Below are 17129 nucleotides of genomic sequence, written 5' to 3'. Positions count from 1 at the left end.
TGTGGCCAAAACAGAAAATGAGATGTGTCATACTACAGTGGTAGCCTTGGTTTCAATGAACTCTGACTCCTCTAGAAAACTTCGTTCCCAGAAAACATCAGATATTGTAGTAATTTAGAAGGCTTAAAGTGGTGTTTATCACAATTGCTTCTCAGCTGATGATTCTTTGTTAGGGGAAATCGACTTTATTTGATCCTTTTCGTTCATTCTTAACTATTTCAGATGGAGGAAATAGAGTTTTAGGGGGAGAATATATTTTAATAAAATTATGTAATTTTTTTTTTCTGTATCACTCCTAAGGAAATCATCGGGATTTTGTCTTAATTCATGAAATATAGTGTAGCGACTTAATATGGTGGTTCTAAAGTCAGACTTCCTGGGTTCGAATCTTGTCCTCATCCATCACTGTCTGTGTGACCTTCAGCAAGTTACTTAATGTCCTCAGATTCCTCATCTGTCAAATGACAGCAATAAGAATCCCTACCTCATAGGGTTGTTGTGAACATTAGATGAGACAAAACACAAATGAGCTAAAAAAAAAAAAAAAAAAAACCCACTGCCTGGACATAGTATGCGTTTAATAAAGAATTCACTGGGCTAGAGAACACTTCATATTGGAAAAATAAAATCTCTTTAAAGAGGAGCCGGGTTGAAATAATGTTTATGTAAAGAAAACAGCTCGTGGATATAATAAAAGTATGTTGGAAAGGAAAGCCATTTTATTTAAATTCTGTATGAAACATCACAAATGCATTGTTACACAGTACTGAGAATTATACTTCTGTTTCTCATTTGCACCGTGCCATGTTCCGGCAATCAGTATATGATTTTATTTACTCACCAAGATTCATTTTTGAATTGCTTCAGGATTAAAACACCCAAACAAATAGAGTACTGAAGTTTTGTTGCACTGGACTTCTTTGCTGTCAGACAGATATTTAGCAAGAACTTGTTTTTATTAATTTGTAAAGCGCACATTAAAAAACAAAATATTCGGCATGAACTCATGACCATCAGATTGTCCCAGAACACAGACTGTGGATCTAGAACAGCTTTGGGAAGTTGTGTTAGCTTTCCACACCTTTAGGGTGATGTGTGGTGCTTGGATGAGTGTTCTCTTAGTTCTGGTCTAGATTATCATTGTTGAGAACTGTGTTAGCAGCAGTGAGTCACGGGTGCCTGGGACTAGGCCATAAAATGCACGATCTGTACATTTACACGTCTGCTATAAATGGTAAATTAGAAGTAATTTCTAATGTAAACAGCCTGACGGAAACAATGAAAGTTAACTGTTCTGAACTAAGGATATTAATTGTGACTATGTTATCTCATTGCAAATGGCCTTAACACATGCATTTTTAAAATATCATTACTTTTGTATTTTTGAGTTTAGGGGAAAAAAAACTTGTAAAGGTTTATTAGTGTAGAAAAAAGAAGAAAGAAAGAAACGTTTTTCAAATTTGCCAGGCGAGGTCAAAGGGGCAGAACAAAAAGAAACACTAAAAAATGTAATTTAGAGGGGGAAAAAGTTAGAAATCAAAATATGAAATAACTGTCATTTTGTAAATAGGAGAAGTTGTCATGTAGCTGATTTTACCTCCTTTTAAGGAAACAGAGTGCTAGGAAAGTAAATTTATCTGGTGATAAATATAAATGCCTCACAGGTTATGGGTTTTTTAAACAATACAGTGCTTCCCTTGAATTTACATTTCTCATTCATATTCCATTATCAGCTCCTCTTCTAGTTTTAAATTTATCTTTATAAAATTATCGCTATGCTTTCTTTGGGGGAGATGATACAGAAAGTAAGTACATAACTGCTGAATATTTCCACAGTTTCCTTCATAAGTCTAAAAAGTTTGGGCTTCACAACACGCGACAACATGGATGGGCCTTGATATCTCATGCTGAGCAGAGTAAGTCAGACGGAAGAAGTTAAGGACTATATTATTTCACTCCTATGTGGGATATAAAACTGAAAGCAACAAAACAAAAAACTCACAGACGTAGACAGCAGAATGGTGACTATTATTTATTAACTAATGTCGCTCCAGTAATTTTGGTGAAATTTAAAAAAAGGAAACTTTTTTTTTTTTAAGGGAATGACTAATTAAGCTGATCTGTTCTCTGTCTCTGTCAAGGAACCACTTCTTTCCTCAGATCCGTCTCTTTCTGTGTCCAACTTCTCCCCCACAGCCCTCCATTTCAAGTAGACAAAACAAGGGAGTTTAGACCATTTAACCTGTGTTATATAAATGAGTCACGGAAGTCTTGAGTCTTGGCCATAGAATGAATAGTCTATACTTTTGCACGTTCTGTACATAGGACGGAGCAGTTCCCCACCAGGAGGAGAGACAGCCATGTCAAGACTGCTCGTCTGAAGGTTCAAGGTTGCCATGCTCAAAATGTAGTGTTCCTCTTGTATCGGGATTCAAGCGGAACGACCCGACTCTTCACATAGTTAACTCTCTTTCCTCTTCTATGTGAGAAGAAAACCTTTGAAAGATATGTGGGTTCCTCACAAAACTGCCTTCACCGGGACAATATGAATCACTGAGGTCATTCAGACACTTGCACGTGAGATGGCGTGTGTGAAAGTGTGTCGCAAATTAGAAACCGTCGTTTGCGCACTAAAAACGAGGTGCCTCAGAAAGGAGGTAGAAAGGCGGCGCTATCGAAAGTTATTTCGAGTTTGAAGCTAATATCCAAGTATTCTTACGATCCTCATCTTAAGCTCAGAGGTTATATTAAAATAACGTGGGCTATTTTTTTTTTTTCAAATAAACTCTCTGGGTGCTAATCCATCCCTGTTTTAATTCCTCATTGCTCTTGGTGGTGTCCTATAAAGCAAGACAGATTTCCATGTTAAGTCACAAAAAATTAGAACTCATGAGACTTCTGCTGCCATCTCTCTAAATGTCACCACTGGCTTCTCATGCCACTTTGTGGTGGTGGGGAGATGATCCTGGGGGGCGACGGGGGGCAAGTTTTGTGGGCCACAGCCCTGGGCTCCCCACTTTCTATTTCTAAGGGAGTGGTTCTGTGCTTAGCCATTTTACATATTAGACCTACGTATAAGCTTTTGTTTGGAAGAAAAAATGGCCTCGCTGAAAAACTAATGTTTGGAAAATGCTGTGTCTGATTTTACAGATAAGGAAACTGAAGGCTTGCCTACTGTCACTAAGCTCATTTGTGGTAGAGGTGGGACTAACATCCAACTCTCCTAATATCCAGTCCATTGCTTTATCCGCTTTGAGATGACACTTCCAAGCTTTCCCTTTCTAGATTTGAAGGGAACGATTTCCAAAGTTTCTCGCTTTGCAAACTCATGCACTAGTGTGTACTGCCTATAAGATTTGGCCCACATCAAATAGCCTTCATTCTTCTCAGGAGAAATTGGTCACAGTGAATTTAGTAAATTATCCCTGTGAAAGCTAAAATTGTCTCCCTTTTGAACACATCGGTTCCCAGAGTTCCCAGACCATGGGACAAATTTAAGTAAATGTTAAGCACTTCATAAACATGCTTTTGGTTGCCTTTTCCTCCATTTTTAAGAGTTACCACAGCCTCTATAATTCAAAAGTGCAAAAATAATGTCCTATTTTATCCTCTGACGCTGTCACATTTTAGCCTTCTGCCAATGGAAATACTAAGACGCATGCTTTAAAAGCCAGAGGATATTTTTTGAAAGGAAAAACAAATCCATGTCTGCTCCATGGTAAAGAAAGCACCCCTGGAAATAAATCTGCTCACACAGGCGAGGTGGGCCATTTCATCTGAGGCGCCAGTGAGCAGAGTCTCCTCTGTACCTAGATTTGATTCCTCACACGTGGGAACGTAGGTTAGCTGCACAGAACTTCCAAAGTACTAGTAACCAGATCGTCACTTACAAATAATTCTACAGTTCTGAGACTCCATCTTGCCATAGCAAAGGTAAATTTCCTTAATAGTTTCTATAACTTACACGAATTTTAAAATCACGAAACCAAAAGATACCTACCTAAATGAACCCAGGTTTCCCAGGCTATATACACAAAACCAAAAAGTGGAGACCAGGACTGCAGACCTAATGAATGAATGTCATGTATTTTTTAATTCACACATTGTAATTTATTATCACCGGGTACTGTTGTACTTCCTTAGCTTTCTCCAGGTTCTCCCTGTCTCTACAGGGAACAGATTCTCAATAAGCAATCGAACCTAGACCTGAATATTTGGTGTAACTCCCCAGGTTACCCTCTAGACAAGCTTAGTGTTCAGGCTTCTTCTGCCAAGTCTGTGTTACATGTGACCAGAGTGCTATCTGTTGGAAAACTGCCCGAATTAGAACGCCTTGACCCTTTTCCATCGAAGGCATACCATTGAAGTCTTTTTGACTGTGTGTGCTGTAAAGGCGTATTTTTCTGAGTGTCATATTGCAGTGTTTTTAGCTCATCAGTGGAAAGAAGGATATGAAGAGAAGAGATGAAAATATTATGTCAATTCAGATACATAGGTTGATAGCCAAAATAAAGAGGCGATAAAAGGAACGGCAAGAAGAACTTAGGGTGCACTGTCAAGAATTTGCAATGATGAAAAAGAGGAGGGGAAATTGCCTGCTTGGGTGGTGGGTTGATGGCGATCCCGTCAAATGAGAGAACACCAGAATAGGCAGCTGTTTGGGCCAGGGTACGAGGATGAGCTGGACTTGCTCTGCTGGAGGCACCTAAGAGTTAGTTGTGGAAATGAATTTGAAGCGCAAAGGGCAATTCTCTCTTAGATATAACAATCTGGGAGTCATCAGTATGTAGCACACGGGAGATGAGAATGATGGCCTAGCGTGAAGAGCTGGACTGAAACTTCGGGAAATGCCAATGCTTAGGCGAAAAGCGGGGGAGTTCTGCAAACAGGGAGCACAGAGAAGAACATACCGACACGGCATCGGGGTGGCACAGAAGCCAGGGGAGTCCAGAGTTTCCCAAAGATGGGAATGACCGATGTCGCAAATACACCAGGGAGGTCCAATGCAACGAGAATTGTAAAGCACCTTGTCCCCTAGCCAGCTGGAAGGCTATCGGTGAACTCGGTGAGAATCAAGCTTTTCCTTAAGATGCACCAAGAGGAAGAATTTACAGAAAAAAAGCAGCCGATGGAGAAAATGAGTGTGCCCCTCTTCAAGGGTTCTGAGGCACCATGGTCTTTTGGGGTCAAGATTCAATTTGAGGGACGTTAGGGTTCTTTTCTTGACTTAATCAAAACAAATTATTCAATTTCTAAAGCAATATAAAATTCAGCTCTTCCAAATTCAGGCCAAATTTCTTAGCTATCCAGACGATATTTAAGAACTCCCCTCCCCCCCACCCCGCCCGCCAGCCTCTCCGAATCAATAATAATACAAAAAAATGAGATTATGACATTTTGCTGCCCATACCTTGTCTATAAAATGTTGTAGCTGTGCTACATCTGATTGAAATAATTACTGATTCTTCATGTGTGTCCCTCTCATTAAAACTCTTCATTATTTGTTTTAGCCCTAGCTAACTTCCTTCCACAGTCTAAGAGTGGTAGACCGATTAAAATCTGCCTGTTATTTTAGGACATTACTCAATAATTGCTTATTCTTTGTCAGCTAAGACAATAAAATCTACTTCTTGTGAATATGGAAGTGATTGTGTAGAAATTCTGCTTAATCGTGTTATGTAAATATTGCAATTTCTGGTGCTATAAAGATTCATGTCTTTTTAAGCTATCAATATACTATATGCTACTGTGTATCTCATGGCTGGGGGCATGGGTTCCTAAGTAGGGAGCAAGTTTCTGCCATGGCTACTTTTTGTATAAAGTAACATAGATTATATAAAGGTACAGAATTACCTTAATTGACCAAATCCATAAGTAATTGGAATAATAACTCCATGCAACTCATTTTAAATAAATGCAATCTTGCCATATTTAAAAAATTACACACAAATCCTAATCACACGTCTTCCTCATATAAAGCCTACTGTCCAGAGCAGCATGGGGTAGGGAGGAAACGATGGCATTGGACTTAGGCAGACCTGGATGCATCCCAGTTTCGTGACATATCACTGTGACACCTTCGACAAGTTACTTAATCTCTCTGAGCCTCAGTTTCTTCACCTCCAAGATGTGATTAATAACATGTAAGTCATTCTGGGGTGCAGTACATTCTAGGGCCTCCTGAATAATCCTTTATTGAGAGGCATTATTTCTGACCCTCTCATAAGTCTCAGGTTGAAGGGAAATTACTGGACTTTGTGAGATTTGACCACAGCATGCTTAGCATGTTCCAGTAACATGTTGTTGTTAATGCAACAGAACCTGTGTCTGCATTCTGTACCCCTGGCCATTTCTGCCCAGCTCGCATGTTAACTAACACAGGTATAACCCAGCATTATTGGAGCATGCACCACACAGTCTTAGGATCACCAGGGTATTGTAAGTTCATTATATACCAGGGTTACGTTTCCCACACATCAAGGTCATTGCCTTCCATCGTAAGTGTTCTCGGGCATGCTCCTTGCCTCATCCCAGACATATTCACATACACTATAACTGGAAAATACCAAGGGAGGAATGAATGGGTTGATAGATAAGTGATCCTGGCATCTGTCAGCGGGTCTTCTAAGTATCAACTACTAGAGTTCTAACTTTTTCATTCTGCTTTTTATGGTAGGGACATATGTTAACAAAAACCAGAGCTCCAACTTAACTGATGCATTTAAAGACTTGGATGATTACATGCAATTTTAATAATAGTGTCTACTAACTCAGCAGAAGTCCATTTGGCCTTTTCACATCCAAGATATCCGCTTTCCCACAAAAGCATCTACTAACTTAATTATGACTTACAGGGAAAATAACAGTGCTTCAAAGGAAGAGCTTAAAATAGGATTCCACTCAACCTGAGAACTGAAGTAAGAAATTCTGATACTCGGTGTATATTATATAAAGTGCATCTAAATATTCAGTCCTGTGATTTTCTTGATTAAGAAAAAAAAAAAACCCTGATTATTCCAAAAATGAAGCTTTAGTTATTTAACTAAACATAAGCTTACATTGTGGACCCAGATTTCAACCTTGTAATAATTTGATGCAGTTGGCAGTCTAAATCAAATCAGTGTGTCGATAAACTTTAAATATATGGCTTGGACTCTTGAAGTAAAAATTTAATACCAATAAATTATATAAATGTCTAACTGTGTTGTACACCTGTAACTATTGGAACATAATATCGACTGCCACTCACTGAAAAATAAAAATAAAAATAATTTAATACCAATATAAGAAGGGAATTCTTGAAACCCATCTTTTCACATAGAAGCACGTACGGTGGGAAATTGGTAGCGCAGAGAGAGAATATAAGAAGACGAAGAGATTAGTCTTTGGTTTACATGCATCAAAAACAATAGTAATAAATGAAAGAAAGCAAGAAATTAACGTTTACATACCACCCAACTAGAATTGAAATAGTTTGGAGAATCTACTCTCACAAGGCTCTTCTAAAACACACACACACACACACACACACACACACACACACACACACACTCTCTCTCTCTCTCTCTCTCTCTCTCTCTCTCTCTCTCTCTCACACACACACACACACACACACACACACACACACACACACACTTCCTGCCTGTTGGTAGTTAAAAATCTTTTCTAATTAATCTGTTCTAAGGATGCGTGACCTAAGTTCCATATTACCCCAGGCAAGAGACATTAGGGTTCAAAACAATTTATTATTGAAAAAGATCACTACAGTGTTAAAATAGGATTATGCCTGCCTTTTTTAAACTGAAGTGTTCCTAAATCAAATGATTTGGGGCAGGGGAGTATCCAAAACACTTTCTAAATACCAAAAAGGAAAACTGGGTGTAATTATGCACACCACTCATGATTAAAATGATACCCGTTGAGTTTGATCATTTCACTCACAGAAAAATTGAATGAGTTTTTTCAAATTCCTTAGAATATACATTTATCAAAACTACACACACACATTAGAATAGGGTTTTTTTTTTTCCAAAATAAGGGTAATTACTCCAGAAACTTCAGTTTTACTGATTTAATTAAGACATTATATTTATAAAGGCAACATGGCCATCTAGTGGGCAGATTTTTAATAGATGATTTTACTTTTGAGAGATTCACGTTTATGAAATAAAAGCTTAAGCCAAATGAAACACGTTTATGACGTATGATAAAGAATTTCTTTAACCAATGTCACCGAAAAAAAAAAATTAACGTTTTTAAAAAGGTAGGGGGAGTATGCCTAGGGGCAATGTTTAATTTCGACAAGTGTTGTATAACATTTCCACCATTCCCGTCCTCACACACTCCATTCAAAAATGAAGTTGTTTTACCAAAAATGTATACGTGAAAAGGACAAGGCTCAAGTCATAGGTTTGACCATCACTGAGTTGTTGTATCTGGAATTGCGGGTGGTGTCGGGTTACGGCCCTGCTTCTGGTGTCTTTTCCTTCCCTTTGTAATCTTTTCCTCAGCACGCATCCATCAGTGCCATTCTCCTTCCCGTTTCCCCAGTTTCCCCAAAGCCACGTTTGCTGATGGGAGCAAGTTGTCCTTCCCAGGGAGGCTCTTTGCAATTGCAAAACCCGGTCTGCTGGAGTCGCTGCTTCTCTTCCTCTCCCAGACGTTGCTGTCAGAACCTTGTGTCACAACTCCTTCCTGGTAATCACAACTCCAGGGAACTGAGAAGTTGCTCCTCTCCAGTATCTATTGTATATTCAGTCCTCTGGGCAGTAACTTACCACAGACTGATAGCCATGGGACGATGCCCACGGGGTGGGGGAAATTTGGACTCAATACACTAGTTCGAGATAGGTTGACCCTTTCCAAACATCTAAGAGCAATCAACTTTTGTAAATAACTTAAAGGGTAAAATACCACGATTAATTCTTTTATATAAGGAGAAGCAGCGTTGCATAGCAAAAATGAGCATGAGACTGGACGTCAAAAGACTCAAGTTCCAATGCTAGTTCTGGTGTGTGTTAGGCGTGGGCGTTGTGTAAGACAACCACGGTGACTGTCTCCTCTTCAGTAAAACGGGGGCGATTCATAGCAAATCCCCTGCCCAACTCACAGAACTGCCGTGAGGAAGTAGTAAGGTAATATGAGAAAGTGTTTTATAATAATGGCAAGGTGTGAGTCTTTATTCCTTTGGTTTGAAATAAAAAGCTTTTTGGTAAAATCGGAATGATCATTGTAATATGCAACCAACTGGCCCTTACATTTGATTAAGCATGTGCAATAATTTCCCTTTTTTGTCATAAGTTTTTAGTCTTTGCTTCATAACCTTGTGTATTTAAGTAGGTTGCTACCATTATCCCCATTATGAATGAGGAAAATAAAGCATGGAAAGCCAAAATCATCTTTAAAAAGGCGTAGCCTAGATTTGGATCCCCTCATGGTTTTACTGAAACCGCTCTATCACCAAACCTCACTGCCTAATCTAATTTATTGATCCCACCCCGAAATATCTGATTTGCCCATTTTGTCGTACATTTATATCAGGCCTTTCTACAACTCCCAGCTTCAACACACTTCCCCCCTCTACTTGGAATGCCCCTGTGTCCAAGTCTCCATCTGGCAAACACCTGCTCATTGTTCAACCCAGTTTAATCATTACCTCCTCTGTGAAAGCCCTTCTCAATTGTTTTATGCAAATTTATGGATACTGCATCTGTGTCTAAGAAACACCATATGCAACCTCTATTTTAACTCTCATTGCAACACTATGAGGTGATTATTTACCTGTCAGGACTCCTCAGTCTCAGAGCCTCTTTCTTACTGATCTTGAATTTCCAGCCCAGGCAGTGCTGCATAAACAAGGTGTTTCAGACCTAATTGTAAATTATTGACTACTAAATAAAACTGTATTATTTTACCATGGTATTTTGACTGAGGGAAATGAAATATTTAAAGAATAACCTACCAGTTCTTTTTCAGAACCTGAAGGATGTTGATTCCCTTTTTGCACTGGGAATTTTGAGGTAGAAGCTGTTAAAATAAAAAGGAAAACCTGATATCATAATGTGAGAATGTTAAAATATTTAATAGTATCTGCCTTCCCAATGGCAGTAGTTCTTTCTGGAGCCTTGTTACCATGTTGTATTAAATTTAAGCATCTCGTTGATTCCTCAGTTGAGTTTTTGTGTAAATGTATGTAATTTTATAATTGGCCTCTATCCCAGAGTTGCCATGGCTACTGCAAAGTTTTCATCTTATTCACAACCATTTCAAGGGTTCTCCCTAAGAACCAATTGTTTCTTTTATAAAAGTGGACTGTCTTCCAAAATAGGCCCCACATGTATCCATGATGACAGATCAGTAGATAAACCCTATAATGGGCAGTCAGTAATGTTTTCCCCACCCCACTGTTTAGACTCCATTGTAAACAGACCAACAACAACAAAAAATCTGTCCACACACACAGAGTATATTTGCTTATTTTTTGAAATACCAAATGTATTTCTCCCTTCTCAAAGTCACCATCCTAAAACATTTCTAAGGGGATTTTAAATGCTTATTTTCATATACTTAGCCTAGCATTTTCTTCTATAAAATACTTAAGCTTTGATCAAGACTCCCACAGTAATCATTGTATACGCATTCTGTTCTCTTCAAAGCTTTGTTTAAAAAGTAGAAACGTTTGTATAAAATGTTACAAACATTGTAAAAGTAGAAAATATGTGATGTCTACATGACCTCTCACTACTGTTCAACTTTTCAGAGCACCTAGAATATGTATATGTTGATCTAAAGCAAATATTTCCTGCAATTTATTACCTTAAAAAAAACTTCTTTGTTACTTACAGCAGGACCACGTGAAACAGGGGGCGAATTCTAGTCATTACAAAAACATAGATGGCAAACTATCTAGTACCAACTCTCCTGTCATTTTCTCCATTTAATCTTAAATGGCATTATCAGTGGTTCTTAATAATTGAAACTTTGAAACCAGTTTTTTAAGAACAGTACTAAAGGACAGTTGATTAAAAGGACACTGGTTGATAACTAAAGGTTAATTCCTTCCTGCAGAATGATATTGGGTCCAATATTAGATCAAGAAATGAAGTTAAGCACTTACTGGATGTCTGTTATAAGTCATTTTAGCACAAATGTGTGTCCATATTTTACCATCTGTAGAAATGAAAGATAGAAACACAACCCAATATTTCATAATGATCACTCTAATATGGTGGCGTTTGGGATGTTTGCAAATATCATAGAAACAGACAGAAGAGCCAGAATTCATGTGCAGAAACTTGTCACTCATGCGTGTGGACTCCAGATTTGTTGCTCTACAGCAAAGATACAATGGAGGAAAAAATTTTTTTCAGAGACGCGTAAAATGAAGAATACTTGTGTTTGTGTGTCACACTGCATTTGTGTAGAAATATAACAAAAATACATTTCCAAATATTATTTAATCAGCGAAAGCGAACTCTTTTTCTAGTCTCTTTCTAGTACCTTACTGTGTGTACACACACACACACACACAAGCTCAGTAAAGCTTGGCAGAAGGACTTTTGATTTCCTATTTAAATATGATCTTTCTAGAATTTACCCAAAATTTGCATATTTTATACATTTGGCATCATTACTTTCTCCTAGGAAGTTTTAGAGAACATTGTCAACCTTCTCCCACCTACTTTCTCATGATTACTGGAAATACATCAAATTCCAGAGAAGCTCTCCGGTCAGACACTTTGAGAGGGTAGTGACTCTCCTACCAACACACACCTAACCTCCATGTGCAGTGACCCCAGGAACAGAGTGTCTTAGGCCACTTCAAGCTGTAGACAACCCTCACATACAGAGACTTCACCACTTTGCTAGTCACCATGGCAACCCCGCCCTGAAGGCTCTGAGGGGTCTTGCCTTGGAGCCTCCCTGCAGAGCACTGGTCAGGTCGCTGGGCGTTTGGGTGACAATCAGCTATGGTTTCTGCTTTCCAGAATTCTTTGGGCCACACCCCTTTCGTGAGAGGTTTGCCCTTTTCTACACCAATAAATCTACTACTCTCCTTAGAAATTGGTAGAGAAGAACTTAATTTTATTTCATTATTAAATCGTATTTATTTTTTCATTGAGGTGTCCTTTTTCTGACTAAAAATCTTTTCCAATCCCTACTGGCTTCGCTCTTCTCCAGGTGGTCAACGTTCTCAACTAAATTGTCCTATCTAGTCTCACTTTCAGTCATAGATTGGCCCCTCTTCCTTAAATTCTTCCCTTTGCTACATTCTCTCCATCTTCACCTTTGTACCTGAAAACAAAATGAATTAATGATACATTGTCTCAGCTTTCCTTGCCAAACTTTCCAGATTAAGAATAACTATTGTTAGAAATCTTCTCCCACTAAAATCCTTCTCTCTACCACAACCATATTTAGTGACCCTTTTCTGCATTCACATAAGTAGCTTATTGTTTCAATGCTTATCAGAGAGCGTGTTTTGTCATAGGCACTCAATAAGAACAACAGTGTCCTTTAACAGATTTGGGTTTAAATTTCAAGCATTATTGTGCATTTACTGCCTGACTTTGGGCTGATCTACCACGCAGCTCTGTGCTTCACTTGCCTGTCTATAAAATGGGGATAATAAAAATAAAAGTGAAAGGATAGTGCCTGGCACATAATAGGCACTAAAAAGATAATGGTTTTCATTTCTCTTTGTTGAAAACAGATGAATGAGTGAGCAAATGAAAAAGCTGTTATCTGACCACCTTTTGTTCTCTGACAGGCTTGCAGGAAGCTCCTCAGTCTCTAAACAGAGGCTTCAGTTTGCTAATTCAGTAGCTTGATCTTTCCAAGGCCGTGGGTCGTCCTCCCCATCTGCTTTTTATTTCCCCAAAACCTCCCTCGTTATGTCTAGTCTACATCTGGAACCTCGAGTCTTCCACCCTAAGATGCTGCTCAGCTACAGTTTACCTGAACCAGACAATTCTTCTTCTTCTTCTTCTGAGTTACTAAAGCCCATGAGATTGTCCCAGTTCCTCTAATCCTGTAGAATTCCCAAATATATGTCCCAGAGACCCCTCTCACCCAAAGCTCTCCTATTCAAACCCTCAGAGTGGCTGGCCTTTCCCTCTCGAGACATTGAAGATTGACTAAATGGAATGCAAGGGCAAAGACAAAGTCAAATCTAAATCCAGTGGTTCGAACTTGAGTGGGGGGAGAATGATGGTATTGGTGGCAGAAAACCAGGTCTGCAAAGAAGGATGATGTAAATTTTGCAAATGCTGTTGTAGATTCTGATGCGTTTTATCTTTTTAGCTATCAATGGAGGAAAATAAATGGAAAACAAACGATGAATAGAGCTAACCAAAAGTAAAAACAGCATTAGTTTAAAGAGTAGCATAATAATGTGTATCAAATATTAAGCATATAATCATGTAAGTATCTCATAGATTTTAAGTAATTTTAATTATGTAAGGATAAAGCCAGAATGTGTAACAGTATCCATTTCGGAGTTCTTATTTACTTCATGATTTTATTTAATAGTGATTCTCTTTCTTTCAGTTGACATGGGCTTACCTACCATTTTAAAATGGCATTGCTTTTTCTGTACACTACATATCCTCACAGAGTTGAAAATAAAATTCTTCTGTGAAATTATTTTCCTGCATTTTTTTATTTTTCTTTAAGTGATTGGTTTTCCCTTGACAAAATAAAGTGTTATGCTACATTACAGCCTCACTGTTAGGAACGAAGAAAGAGGTGAAACTGCAGAAAGACCCACACATACCACAAAAATGGAGAGTATCCAGGTCCTAGAGGAAAGGTGAGTGTGATTCACATTGTAATTATGTCTTGCATTTATATCCTGTTTACATCTACTCAGTGCTTAAGTATCAGCTCTTGCCTCCTGTTACCCCTCAGAATGGTTTTGTGAAATGAATGCATACTCACTCTGAGAGACCTTATTGTGTGATTGCAATCGCTTTTCACCACTTTTTCTATTAGCTATGTTAAGCTGATGGCTAAAACACTGCCTGACTTTCTCTTTCAAAGAATAATGATTGTTGCATGAATTAGCCCCCACCCCAATTGTCTTAATTCTTGACTTCTCTTTTCTGAAAATATTTCTTTAAGTCTTTCCCTTTATAGAGGAAGAGTCTAAAACAGGAAAAAAAAAAAAAAAAGGAATTACCTAAGTCAGCTAGAAAGGGTATCCAGCTGGGCCCTGGGCCCATTTCCATCAGAACAGACTCTATCCGAGTATTTCTCCAAAATGAGAAGTTGAAATGCAATACTATATTTACAGAATAATCAAAATACAGGTAGATTATTTTTATAATTATAGGTGCTTTCTTTTTCTGCTTGCAAGAAGGTTTTAATGTTGATGCTTCATAGTAATTTTTTCTCCTTTAAATTTTTTTTTTAAGTGAATAAGGAAGTTCCAACATTTTGGAATAGGTAAAAATCTATTTAAAATACTTGGTCAGAAAGCTGTACACACACACACACACACACACACACATTATTTGACCAAATGTATTTTAGGCTAGAAAATTTTTAATAAACCAATGAAGAAGAAAGCTAGATTAGAATCATAAGAATTTCCAATTTATTTCATCCACTTTGATATATAAGCAAAGGGAGTAAGTAATAACTGGTGGCTTCTGCAGGAAAAGTCACTGCAACCCTGAATATAAATACCTAAAATGTCCTCAGTGTCATTATAAAGGCCCTGTGCTTTGCAACTGCAATAACTCCATTCATGGGTAACAATTCACACATAATATTTAATAGAATAATTATTCAAGTTTAGGAAAATATGTGAGAAGGACACACAATGTATTCTTATTTTAACTCCAGTGATAAGTGAAAAAAAATAGCTACCAGAGATTAAAAGAAAAAATGTATCTTATAGTTTGAAGATAGAAATCTTCGTCATATACATACAAAGGATTCAGTTTGCCTTTCAAACAATGTATAGGCTATTTCTATGACCTTGGACTATATTAATGTTTACACATTTCCAAGCTTCATTAGTTTATGATGACCGTATACAGAGTGTGTATAGCCCCTTGCTATTTGAACATCCGGCTCCCTAACGTGCAGCTTGCACTTAACACAAATTTTTGTCAACACCCCAAAATAACTAATCTAGTTCTGGCAGATATTAGCCACATCAGGCTGGAATGAGTGACAATGACCACTAGATGGCAGCAACTGACTGAATAGCATTTCTTATCTGCTCCTTCTACCTGGGCTAGTAGTATTCACAGGTCAAAGTCGTCTTTGATAAATGGCCCCGTTCTGTCTCTACAGCCAAAACCCCACTTCAGATGAAGTCTTGTCCTGGTCTCAAAATTTTGACAAGATGATGAAGGCCCCAGCAGGAAGAAACCTTTTCAGAGAGTTCCTCCGAACAGAATATAGTGAAGAGAACCTGCTTTTCTGGCTTGCCTGTGAAGACTTAAAGAAAGAACAGAACAAAAAAGTAATTGAAGAAAAGGCCAGAATGATATATGACGATTACATTTCTATACTATCACCAAAAGAGGTAAAAATCTGGAAAACATTGATGTGGGCTTCCTAAGACAGAGGATGAACCAAAAGGGACTTCTGTCCAAACTGGGTAATGCATGGAGTGTGGACAGGCGCAAAGGCTTTTCTGGGTAGATAATTTAGATTCCTTTCTGGGGATCTACCAGAACATGTGTTTGAAAACTAGGTTTCCTACTATGCTTTGATCATTTATCTCTGGCTGACTCTGTGGTAATCTACTTGCTTTTCAGAACTAACATTAGGAAGTCTGTTAAATACAATTTGCTACCACTTAAAAAGTGAAAAAGAAGAATTTATGATGGGGCAGTGTTTCCCAAAGTGTGATCCTCAGATCACCAGGGGCACTTGTTTGAAAAGCAAATTCTTGAGGCCTTCTGAATCTGAATTTTTGGAAATAGAGCTCAGGAGTCTGCACTTGAAACAAGTTTTCCATATACATATGAATTTGAGAACCTCTGATTATAGGGGCTCCAAAAAATGCCATGTTCGTTGATGCATATGAGACAACTTTTACAGAACCGAAGCATGAGCCTTTGTGACCCATTAATATTCTTGGGGAGAGATAGGTAATGGCAATTATCTTACTTATTCTACTTTTCCTGTTATTGAAAGTGCAAGCTATTTTTCCCATTGTCAGAATATACCTAAGAAATAAGGAACATTTCAAGTAACCAAATTAATACTTTTCCATCAACTTTTTCAAAATGGCTTTGCTCCTGAGAAATGTTCCAGCCACGAGTTAGAAGCGTTGGGTGAGGGAGGGGTCAACAGTGTGCCCAGGCCTCAGGAGTGCTGAGTGACAGTGTCCAGAGGAGCTTTCAACTTCAAGCGTTTGACTTTAGAGGTTCCTAGCATGCCTCCTCTTCTCCACGCCACCCTTTGTCTTTTCTTGTCTCCCCTAAACCACTATGATTTTACCCGTGCATCTAAACATCCTGACCTGGTACCTTCTGCTCCCAGAGATGAGCCTATACACCCATCTCTTACATGTGAGGCCATTTATGAACTCCCCTGTGAACAGGCTGTTCTCATCAGTGCTTCATCCAGCACTGATGTGGCCCTGACTGCAAAGCAACCCTGGAATCTGTAAAATGGATTCACGTCTACTTTAGCAATCTCTATATTTCACCTCTAATGAGACAGACCTAAAGAATTAAACACTTTTTTGATTAGGTTGTAAGTGCCATTGGTATTCAAGAGTATTCCAATCACATTGTGTCTACAAAGTGAGAAAGCTTGAATTGGATACACAAGAGATCATTTTTATTTTGTATTTGCTGCATTAACATTAAAAAAGTATTCATAGAGAATTTTTCTGTGGCCACAATACATTTATTACTGATGCCACTTTATATTTCTAAACCATTATAATTCTACATCCTAAAAATACATTTTTAGGTTTCTGGTCTATCCAGAGGCTCAGCATTTAACCAGTTCTACTTGAATTTTATTAGCACATTAATTTCTTTCCAATTTTTGTTTTAATATTACGTTACATGGCAAATATATAAAATGATTGAAATGGGCCCAAAGACGTGTTCCACTTGCCCATAATTCTACATAATTAGAGTCCTTGGGAAGCTTAT

General features: G+C 38.1%; 1 protein-coding gene across 2 annotated transcripts in view; it reads left to right on the top strand.

Annotated features, from left to right (window-relative positions):
- The window catches only part of RGS17 (regulator of G protein signaling 17), an 81283-nt gene that overhangs the window by 56460 nt on the left and 7694 nt on the right, over nt 1-17129 (top strand). Inside the window, exons 4-5 of one of the 2 annotated variants that reach the window (XM_016156341.2) lie at nt 13733-13810; nt 15304-15538. In XM_016156341.2, the coding sequence (XP_016011827.1) occupies nt 13733-13810; nt 15304-15538 (313 nt within the window). Of the gene's footprint in view, nt 1-13720; nt 13811-15303; nt 15539-17129 lie in introns of both variants that reach the window. The other variant, XM_016156340.2, reaches the window with a different exon arrangement.

The sequence above is a fragment of the Rousettus aegyptiacus genome, unplaced genomic scaffold, assembly GCF_014176215.1.
Source record: "Rousettus aegyptiacus isolate mRouAeg1 unplaced genomic scaffold, mRouAeg1.p scaffold_m13_p_1, whole genome shotgun sequence".
NCBI lineage: Eukaryota > Metazoa > Chordata > Mammalia > Chiroptera > Pteropodidae > Rousettus > Rousettus aegyptiacus.
The sequence above is the reverse complement of the archived record's forward strand: the minus strand, read 5'-3'. Positions and strand labels throughout refer to the sequence as shown.